This window comes from Bison bison, unplaced genomic scaffold (genome assembly GCF_000754665.1).
Source record: "Bison bison bison isolate TAMUID 2011002044 unplaced genomic scaffold, Bison_UMD1.0 scf7180017864451, whole genome shotgun sequence".
NCBI lineage: Eukaryota > Metazoa > Chordata > Mammalia > Artiodactyla > Bovidae > Bison > Bison bison.
This window is the reverse complement of record NW_011495013.1, coordinates 1,330,701-1,342,202: the sequence shown is the minus strand read 5'-3', so window position 1 is coordinate 1,342,202 and position 11,502 is coordinate 1,330,701. Positions and strand designations below refer to the sequence as shown.

At 41.6% G+C, this 11,502-nt stretch overlaps 1 protein-coding gene across 5 annotated transcripts in view; it reads right to left on the bottom strand.

The window, feature by feature from the left end:
• Nucleotides 1–11,114, bottom strand: part of LIMCH1 (LIM and calponin homology domains 1) — a 248,864-nt gene extending 237,750 nt beyond the window's left edge. For 2 of the 5 annotated variants that reach the window (XM_010858844.1, XM_010858845.1), the window contains exon 1: nucleotides 10,654–10,839. In XM_010858844.1, the coding sequence (XP_010857146.1) occupies nucleotides 10,654–10,839 (186 nt within the window). Of the gene's footprint in view, nucleotides 1–10,653 lie in introns of all 5 variants that reach the window. The other 3 variants (XM_010858842.1, XM_010858849.1, XM_010858846.1) reach the window with 3 other exon arrangements.
• Nucleotides 11,115–11,502: the final 388 nt, after the last annotated feature.

Here is an 11,502-nt window from a genome sequence, read left to right as displayed (position 1 = left end):
TATTCTTTGGAACTCTGCATTCAGATGTTTATATCTTTCCTTTTCTCCTTTGCTTTTCACTTCTCTTCTTTTCACAGCTATTTGTAAGGCATCAACTTATCTACAAAATGGAAATAAACTCACAGACTTGGATAATGAACTCACAGGGAGGGGGAAGGTGGGGGTGAAGGACAGTCTGGAAATTTGGGGTTGACACATGTCAATGTCTAACTCTAGACACAATGCAAGTCATGTCTAACTCTTTGCAACCGGCATGGACTGCAGCATGCCAGGCTTCTCTGTCCCTCACCATCTCTCAGAGTTTGCCCAAGTTCATGTCCACTGAATCGGTGATGCCATCCAGCCATCTCATCTTCTGTCACCCTCTCCTCCTTCTGCCTTCAATCTTTCCCATCATCAGGGTCTTTTTCCAATGACCCAGTTGTTCATATCAGGTGGCCAAAGCATTAGAGCTTCAGCTTCAACATCAGTCCTTCCATGATTATTCAGGGTTGATTTCCTTTAAGACTGACTGGCTTGAACTCCTTGCTGTCCAAGGGACTCTCAAGAGTCTTCTCCAGCACCACAGTTCGAAAGCATCAGTTTTTTGGCACTCTGCCGTCTTTATGGTCCTGCTCTCACAACTGTACATGACTACTGGAATGACCATAGCTTTGACTATACACATGTCAGTAAAGTGATGTCTTTGTTTTTCAACACACTGTCCAGGTTTGTCATAACTTTCCTGCCAAGAAGAAGTTGTCTTCTGATTTCATAGCTGCAGTCACCATCCACAGTGATTTTAGAGCCCAAGAGGAGGAAATCTGTTACTGCTTCCACATTTCCCCTTCTATTTGCAATGAAGTGATGGGACCGGATGCCATGATCTTAGATTTTTTAATATTGAGTTTTAAGTCGGCTTTTTTAATCTCCTATTTCACCCTCATCACCCGTTTCTGTCATTAAAGTGGTATCATCTGCCATTATGAGGTTGTTAATATTTCTCCTGGCAATCTTGATTTCAGCTTGTAACTCATCCAGCCCAGCATTTCTCATGATGTGCTCTGCATATAAGTTAAATAAGCAGGGTGACAATATACAGCCTTGTCATACTCCCTTCTCAATCCTAAACCAGTCAGTTGTTCCATACAAGATTCTAAATGTTGCTTCTTGACCCACAAACAGGTTTCTCAGGAGACAGGTAAGATGGCCTGGTAGTCCCATCTCTTTAAGAGTTTTCCACAGTTTGTTATGATCCACACAGTCAAAGGCTTTAGCACAGTCAATGAAACAGAGGTAGGTGTTTTTTCTGGAATTCCCTTGCTTTCTCTATGATCCAGAAAATGTTGGCAATTTGATCTCCGGTTTCTCTGCCCTTTCTAAACCCAGCTTGAACATCTGGAATTTCTCAGTTCATGTAATGCTGAAGCCTAGGCTTGAAAGATTTCGAGCATAACCTTACTAGCATGGGAGATGAGCGTAATTGTCTGGTAATTTGAACATTCTTTAGCTCTTCTTGGGAACTGGGGTGAAGATTGACATTTTCCAGTCCTGTGGCCACTGATGAGTTTTCCAAATTTGCTGACAAACTGAGTGCAGCACTTTAATAGCATCATCTTTTAGGATTTTAAACAGCTCTGCTGGAATTCCATCACCTCCACTAGCTTTACTAGCAGCAGTGCTTGACTTGGCTCACTTGACGTCACACTCAAGAATGTCTGGCTCTGGGTGACTGACCACACCAACATGGTTATCCGGGCCATTAAGACCTTTTTTGTATAGTTCGTCTGTGGATTCTTGTAACCTCTTTTTGATCTCTTTTGCTTTTGTTAGGTCTTTACCATTTCTGTCCTTTATTGTGCCCATCTTTGACAGTTCCTTTGAACATCCAAACATTTCTTTGATATTTACTTTGATATTTGAAATGTTCCTTTGATATTTCCAAGTTTCTTGAGGACATCTCTAGTCTTTCCCCTTCTGTCGTTTTCCTCTATTTCTTTGCATTGTTCATTGAAGAAGGCCTTCTTGTCTCTTCTTGCTATTCTCTGGGACTCTGCATTTCGTTGGGTGTACCTTTCCCTTTTCCCCTTGCTTTTTGCCTCTCTTCTTTCCTCAGCTATTTGTAGAGCCTCCTCAGAGTTTGGGATTGACTTGTACACACTACTATATTGAAAAGAAAACCAATAAGGACTACCTGTAATAAATTAATTAATTAAAACAAAATCTTACAGGTATGGATAGAAAAATTACTCACAGAATTTTAGGGGTGGATGGAGAAGACTCTTGAGAGTCCCTTGGACTGCAAGGAGATCCCTGGTGTCTCAGAGATTAAAGCGTTTGCCTCCAATGTGGGAGACCCGGGTTCAATCCCTGCGTTGGGAAGATCCCCTGGAGAAGTAAATGGCAACCCATTCCAGTATTCTTGCCTGGAGAATCCCATGGTCGGAGGAGCCTGGTAGGCTACAGTCCACAGGGTCACAAAGAGTTGGACATGACTGAGCACCTTCACTTCACTTCTCTTGAGAGTCCCTTGGACTGCAAGGAGATCAAACTAGTCTATTCTAAAGGAAATCAATCCTGAATATTCACTGGAAAGATTGATGCTGAAGCTGAAACTCCAATACTTTGGCCACCTGATGCGAACAGCTGACTCATTGGATAAGACCCTGATGCTGGGAAAGACTGAAGGCAAAAGAAGAGGGCAGCAGAGGATGAGACAGTTGGCTGGAATCACTGACTCAATGGACATGAATTTGAGCAGACTCCGGGAGACAGTGGAGGATAGAGGAAACTGGCGAGCTGCAGTCCATGGGGTCGCAAAGAGTCAGACATGACTGAGCAACTGAAATACAACAACCAAGCTCTGCAAACTCCTCCAGAAACAAAAGCCTGCCTCTCTGGCCTTCTTCCTGCCTCAATGTGGGTCAACAACCTGCCTTCTGTCTCTGTCCTACCTCTTTCTTGGAAGGCTTTGTGGCCTAGACCTGAGTTTGTGACAATCTTCCCCGCAGGACCAGAATCACCTCTGCTCTCTCAGTTCTGCTGCCTCACAGCCCACCCTCTATTTCCTCTGTCTCCAAACCCTGAATCTCTCAGACCCTCTAGGGGTAGACCCAGCACCAGCGTTTTAAACAAGATCCACCCCACCCCACCCCAAAGAGACTCTACTCTAGTTTAGACTATGCATGCCTTTAAGAGGCAGGGCTGGAACTGTCATTCGCTATGCCCAGTGCCTGCTGCAGGGCTGGTCACACAGCAGATGCTCAAAAATATTTATTTAATGAAAGAATCCATAGTAATTTCAACTTCAAAAAGGATGTAAGTCTTTAAATCTCTTCTTTTGCAAATGAGAGACTCCTCCATTCCATGTCTCCCTCACCTCAAACCTCATCTGCACCCCACCCTGGGTAGCATCTCCAAACAGATCCCTAACTCAGAATGTTTCCTAATGGCAGCATCTGCTCCCCTGCTTTCCATTTATCCTTGACACTACCTCCCACCTACTGGATCAACTTTTTGTTTCCGTTGACATCTCCAATTGCCCTGTTCTCCTAACCCATCACTACTGTTTCAGCTTCGCTAACCTTTCTTTGCAGTCGGGCTGCATGATTGACAATTTTAGATGGAATCACCATCTCCTGATTTGCCAAGGCTTGGACCACAGGTACTCTGTCTGCACCTATACCCTTAAACAACTCCATTTAGTGGGTGGCTCTCTTCCCAAAACTTCAACCACCACTTCAATGAGAACAACTTTCAAATTTACATTACTAGTCCAGTCTCTAACAAGATCCCAATATGACACCTAGATAGCTTCACATACATAGCTTTCTGGATAGCAACAAGTTTAGTATCTCTCCTTCCAAAGCAGATCCTTCTCCTGGTTTTCCTGTCACTTCTAAAACTACTACTAGTAGCTGTGCCACAGAGATAAATGTCAGTACCTGTCTTCTCTCTGCACCCCCCACCCCACCCCGGTTCATCATTCCATTATTTTATAAGTCTGTTCAATTTATTCCTTCACTGCCTCTCAAATCTAAATTTACCTTTCTATTTGCACTATCCTAATACATCCTGAACTCTGGGAGTTGGTGATGGACAGGGAGGCCTGGCATGCTGCGATTCATGGGGTCGCAAAGAGTCGGACACGACTGAGCAACTGATCTGATCTGATCTGATCTGAATACATCCTAATGACAGCTTATATACCAGCAATGCCCAATAGAGCCCTCTGCAATGATGGAGATATTCTATATTTGTACTGTCCAATATGGTAGCCACTAGCCCCATGTGACTATTAAGCACCTGAAATATAGCTAGTGCACCTAAGAACGGGAATTTTAAATCTCATTTCATGTAAACAGTTACATGTGGCTCATGGCGACCATACTGGACACTGTTAATTACTCCCCATTGTCTCAGCATAGATATAGCCAATTATAATACCACATACGCCAGTCATTTGTTGCCTCTCAGATCCATTCCCTGCTGCCCAGCCCCATCTCTGTTTTACATCACAGGGGACTTCTAGTTCCCAGCTGCCTCTGACAACGGGCTTCCAGGCAAGTTGTCAGTGAGAGGCTTTGGTAAATGTTGGGCAGGAGCAGGAGAAAAATCAGGGAGCTTCTCCATCCCTAGCGTTGCCTCGGGTGGCATTTCTAGCAGTAGTCCCCTCCCTTCCAGAGTCCCAGCTCTCACTGGCAGTCTTCATCACACTTCTATCTCCCGCTGAGCAGCCTCACTCTCTGGGCTCAGGTCACCCTCTTTTCTCCCTGGATCCTTTCAGCTCTAGGAATAGTAGCACCTTCCTACCATTACTAATCTCTGGGTTGGCTCACTGTCAGTTTAGGCTTCTTAGCCCTTAAACCATTACCCATCCATCTATTAAATTCTCTCTGTTAAAATATCCATTGGTTTTTGTTTTCCTTAGTAAAGACTGATACTCCATCCAAACGAGTCTCTTTAATTTATCCTGATAATTGTTATCATGAAACCAGCCATAATCATCTTCACCATCAAAACAATATGTGATATAAAAGTACACCAGAAATCATCATTTAAACAGTGCTTATGTCAAGCATTGGGGTTTTGACATATCATAGTTCATTTTTTCCTTATAAAACCCTAGGAAGTCAATATTTTTATCCCCATTTTATAACTGAGTCCAGTGAGGCTTAGAGAGCGGCTTATACAGGTTAAATAGCAACTAAGTGACTCAGCGTGTCTCAAGAGTGCATATCAGGTCACCCAAATTCCTTCCTCTCTAGTACACTATTCAGACACTGTCAATTACTCCCCATTGTCTCAGGAAAAAGTTCAACTTCCTCAGCCTGCTCTTCAAAAGAGAGTCTCAGCCATCCAGCTTTAATCACCCTTCCAGTCACAGCTCTACTTTTTCCTTATTCATATCCAGACTGACAACATGCAGCTTTCCCTACATATGTGATTAGTGTTTTCCCACCCCTATTCTATCCCTTAGGTACCTGTCAAGGCCTATTCAAAATTCAATTTGACTTCAGCATAATAATTATAATTATTGGTGCTTTGGAAACAGCATTATAATTCCATCTGTGCCAGTCATTTGTTACTCATTCCTTGTTACTCCATTCCTTGCTGCCCAAACTCCCTCTCTGTTTTACATCACAGAGAGGTGATGGCTACTGTTTCCAAAGCACCATCATCTCACCTTTCTCTGAAATTTCCCACTTAATAAATTCTATTTCTCCAATGTTTAGCTTATATTCTAGCCGTGTTCTTATCTTAATACTACCTTTATAAAATGGCAAAGTCTTCGGAGAGAAAAGATGATGTTTTAAAGATTTTTAAAAAAATCTCTTATCAGCATCTAAGAGTGACATTTACAAATGAACTTTTAGATGATCTGCAAAATATTTGTTTAGGTCATTTACACAAGCCTTCACAGATGCAGCATCACGTGATTTCTCAGGAAAAAATGAAGTCAAAGACCTAGGTTCTGTCCAAATTCCTACCTTCACCACATTAGAGGCATAGACTCTACAGTCAAAGTGCCTATGTTTTAACTCAGCTGCAGCTCCTAACATCTGTATAATCTGGGACGAGCTACTTAATGGGCTTCCCTTGTGGCTCAGCTGGTAAAGAATCTGCCTGCAATGCGGGAGACCTGGATTCGATCCCTGGGTTGGGAAGGTCCCCTGGAGAAGGGAAAGGCTACCCACTCCAGTATTCTGGCCTGGAGAATTCCATGGACTGTATAGCCTATGGGGTCACAAAGAGTTGGACATTGACTGAGCGACTTGCACTTTTACTTAACTACTAAGGCTACTGTTTTCTCACCTTTAAAATGAAAATAATAAAACAACTTCATAGTTCTACCAGGAGAAATAAATGAGCTATTTATACCAAGTGCTTACTTATAATAGTGCCTGAAATATACTAAGTGCTCAATAAATGTTAGTTCTTACTAATATGACATCACCTCCCAAACCAGTGGTATGGTGGAGCTGGTTAAAATGCACCTAATTTCCGTAAGTCATGGAGGTAAAGATCTCAGATCCCATAATCTCCCTATAGGTTTTATCATGGCCTTCAGAAAACAGATAGTCTATACCTATAAAACAATAATCAAATTTATTATAAGTAGAATAATGTCAATGAGACTGTGAAAGCAAGATAAAACTGACTGTTGAAAAGCTAAAATATTTCAAAAAGCTTGTGTAAATTGAGTTATGTATCCAATAAATCCACTATATCTGATATAGCATGCCTCCTGTAGAGAAGATACATTTTCCCTGTATTTAACTAATGTATAAATTCTGGATTTTTAGGTTTGCTGTGCCCAGTTTCCAAATGGTGTGTGCTCTAGCTCTGATGGTCTGAGCATCAGTGACAGAGTACTGGTTGGCATCTCTTTCTCACATAGTAACAGAACATTGTCCTGTCCTTGAAATCCAGCTCTCATATAGTGGGGAAGTCTAGGCCACACGGAGAGGCCACAAGTAGGTACTATGGTGTTAGTCCTACCCAAGGTCTCATTGACCTCCAGCATCATCCACGAAGCATGTGAGTAAGCGAGCCACAGATCATTCCAGCCCCCAGGCCTTAAGCTGACCCAGCAGATGCTGAATGGAACAGAGATAAGCTACCCCTGCAGAACTCTGACCCAATTGCAGGTCTATGAGTGAAATAAAGTCTGTCATTGTTTTCAGCCACTACAGTTTGGGGTAATTAGTGAAGGAGGCACAGTAACTACAGCAGATGGTATGTTATGTGGCAACAGCTAAGCGATAAAGGCAGTGTCTTCTACCTGCTCCTACCTTAGTGTATCTTCCTCAAAACTGCCACATTGGTCAAGAAAGGTGGTCCAGGGCACAGTAGCATTTTCAATTTAAATCTGATCATTTTTCATTTGTTTAATTAGTTAAGACAACGTGTATTACTTGCTGCACCTGGGAAATTTGTGGTTACTCTTTTGGGCAAGAAAACATCATCCCTCTCTCCCCAAATCAAATGAATATAATAAGAGAAATTAGAAAAAATGCATCAGAGCAGTACAGATTTCTGAAAACTTCAAAAACAGAGAATCCAATTGGATTGTTCATTTTCTCTGTTAATAAAATGATATGGTATGAGCCCTAAAACAAACATTAATAATAAGCTGTATGAAAAATATAAACATAGTAATGTTCCATAATAATACCTGATAAAGCTATGCTGCTACTGAGTCATAAGTTTTATAACTCTGATGGATCAAATATTTTTATTGAAAAAATCATTACTGTAATAAAAGATACTGAGCTAGCTATTCCATCAATACCATAAAAACCCAAACTCATGCAGGTAAAAAAAAGACAGGTGTCTCAGATCCCAGAACTAAACAAAAACAGAAATAAAGGAATGTTTAAAAAACAAAAGGACGTACTGCATAGCACAGGGAACCTTGCTTAATATTATGTGTCAGCCTGGATGGGAGAGGAGTTTAGGGAAGAATGGATACATGTATATGTATGGCTGAATCCCCTTGCTGTCTACCTAAAACTATCACAACATTGTTAATTGACTATACTCCAATACAAAATAAAAAGTCTTTTAAAAAGTAATAAGTTTTGAATATTGGGAACATATTCAATATGCTATGATAAACCAGAATGGAAATGAATGTGAAAAATACACACACACACACACACACACGGTGGTGATTTAGTCGCTAAGTCACGTCCGACTCTTGCGACCCCATGGACTGTAGCCTGACAGGCTCCTCTGCCCATGGGATTCTCCAGACAAGAATACCAGAGTGGGTTGCCATTTCCTTCTCCAATATATATACATATATATGTATAATTGAGTCACTTTGCTGTATAGCAGAAATTAAACATAGCATTGTAAATCAAAATAAAAAGGAATGTTAAAATATGAACTCACCAACTGGATAAGTGATTATATTAATATTATATTAGTAGGTATAAATGAACAAGGACTTTCTAAATCTTTAGGGTCAAGTCAAAAACCACCACCATTGGATATGGTGTCTGAAGCCCGAGTCCGTCCTTAGGAACAGGTTAACGTAGCCAAAATGATCAATTAACAAAACTCTTGGCATTCTAGAGTAACCACAGCAGTTAACAATGTAGGGCTTAAATAATTCATCAAACTTGGAGCGTTAAATGTGTCTGTGTACTGAGTCAAAGCAACCAAATGCAGAAGTCCTCACCAGCATGTGTGCAGCATGGCTGTTTGCTTGCTTGCTAAAAATCATTTTGGGCAGGGTATGAAATAAATCTAAAAGAAGGCTACATAGACAATGCCAACCACCTGGAAATGCATGCGAGTTTAAGCTACTTTCTCAGAAGGTGATTTAAAATAATAACTAAAGACCACGTGCAGCTGACCTCGCACACAACTGGATTAAAGCCATGTCCTCCCCAAGTCCCCAGGCTCAGTTCTAAGGACCGATTCTAGCAGTCTCTCTCTCCAATCCACACAGTCCACTGGTTCCAACCTCCTCATTCCTGGCTCACCCCTCTCCTTTTAGGGTCAAAGGGGACACACCCAGATGTGGTCAACTAGAATTTGCTCACAATATTGTTTGATACATTAAATAACAAGTCATCCTTTTTTCTAAAGCCATACTTTTAAACATTATAATTGATAGCAGCCTCCCCTTTGTTCATCTCAGAATAGTCAGCTATTGTTTGCCTTCAAAATTGGGAAAATTGTATTCTAGAAAAGCACGTAAATATTACAATAGTAAAGCCCACGGAGAAATACAGTACATTTAATGGCTATATCTATAGTATTCACGTCAAATAATCCCAAACTAACCAGTTAAAGGAATGCGTTTGCATTAAATTTGACAACGCCCTTGAATGTGCACTCATGCACACACATACACACTCATGCACAGGCACACACACAGCTGTAAAACCATCAGGAATAGGTTTTCTGTGCTATCAGAACATCTGATGCAGAATTAGAGGTCAGGACTTCGATCTCCCATTTTCTCACCACTGAGCATAGAATTGCCCTTAAAGCACACCTACCATGTGTGAAAATAGCCTAATAATCAGATCAGATTCACAAACACTCCCTAGAAGATTGCCTGCTGGGAATGCAGACGTGCCTGGCATAGCTTACGTCTCAGCTTTATCTTTTAGAAATATCTGTAAAATGTGCCCTGCCACTAGACACACCACCTAGAGTCACACTCAGAGGGCTATTCAAATGCGACAGATTTCTGAGGAGCCTCCTGGGCAAACATGCCAGGAGGGGCGCGGCATGCTCAGCGCAGAGCGAACAGCTGGCCACGCCCACTCCCAGACACACGGCTGCTCTGCTTCCAGATGGACATTCTCTCCCTCCTGATCATTCGCCCATTGGAAAAAGCTTCATTTTTATTAGTTTCCATTTAGCAAACGTTTCCATTTTTAAAGAATGCAAGTGGAAGTCTTTAACAACTTCTCTACCATCTGATGAAATAGAAATTTAATTTTGGTTTAACTGAATAAAGGAGGGATTAAAGAGAACCAGTTAGCTGTTAAATGGACTCACTCTCTTATTTACCAAGCAGCTTCTGTCCCAGACCTTGAAGGGGTTTATATTGTAGCGGCAGATAAAAACATTAAGCGTGCATAAATTGCAAATAGCAGTCAGGCCATGAAGGGGGCATGAAGGCAATTATGGAAGAGGACAGTGGGGGAAGAGGGTGATTTCCATGAGCTGGGAGGACAGGATTGGACAAGCCTCTCCAAAGCAATGGTATTTAAACTTAGCTCTGAAGGATGAGTAGGAGATGACCAGGTTTAGAGTGTCAGAAGGGACTGGGGCAAGAAGAAAGTGGGTGACTATCAACAGTCATTGGTGACTCACGTAGCACTGAAGTGTTGTCCAGGGTCAGAAGGGATGGTTCAGAATGTGTCATACTATGATATTGTGATTAATAATAAAAAGTATATACTTGGGAAAAAGTACTCAACAATTACACAAATAAACCTAGAAAAAGGCATACAAACAATAAGACACTCTAAAAGAGAAAAGAACAAAGGACATGAACAGAAATCTTACAAAGGGAAAAAATATATATATATATATATGCGCTAATATTCATAAGATGTCCAACTTAACTAATGTTCAAAGCAAATTAAAGCAAAGAGATACCATTTTCTCCGTTTTACTGCCAAAGATAAAGAGACTAGTAACCTCAGCACTGGGGCAGGTGTGGCGTGAGAAGTCCTCTTGTCTCTGCAGTCCTTCTAGAACACCACCTGGCCACCGATCAACAGCCCACAATGAGTGCATATCTTTTGTTGGCACCCCCAAACCCAATACAGTGAAGTAGGAAGGGTGTGAATGATTTCCCAGAACATAGCAGGCACTGAAGTACATACACAAATATTTACCAAGCACCTAGAACATACAAGCAAGGCACAGGTACTGTGGATGCCGCAAAGATGAGGAAGATCTTCTCTATCCCCAAGAGCTAGTTTATCAATTAGGGGCAACAGAAAAGTACACATTTAGGTATAAGTCGGGTCAGACTATGCTAAACATAAAAGAGGTGCAAATAAAATGCTTCAGGCTCATCCCCAAAGAAGGAAGAGCCATCTTATTTTGAGGGCTCAAGGAAGACATGGCATGTAAAATTGGGCTTGTGGTACAAGAGAGGGATGAAGGAGTCGGATTTAGATAACTCCTGGGGGTGCGAGGGTGAACAGACAGGTGCTGTCCCTGCCTCTTAAGAGTCTACAGTCTGGCAAGGACAAGTGTGATGAGAAGACAAAAGTTCAGGGAGCTATGAGAATATCATAAAGGCAAGCATTAAAAAAGACAACAGACTCCATCGTTAATGAAAATATACAGAACTGAAACTCAAATTCAGTGCTGGTGGGAGAGTCAGTTGGCATAATCAGTCTGAGAAGCAACGAACTGATGAAAATCTAGAAAGCCTGGAGATAACACAGCTCACGTGACTCAACAATTACACAAACAAATCTAGAGAAACTTTGTACTGAGACATGTGCAAATTGTTCCCTCCAGTAAGACTGGCCA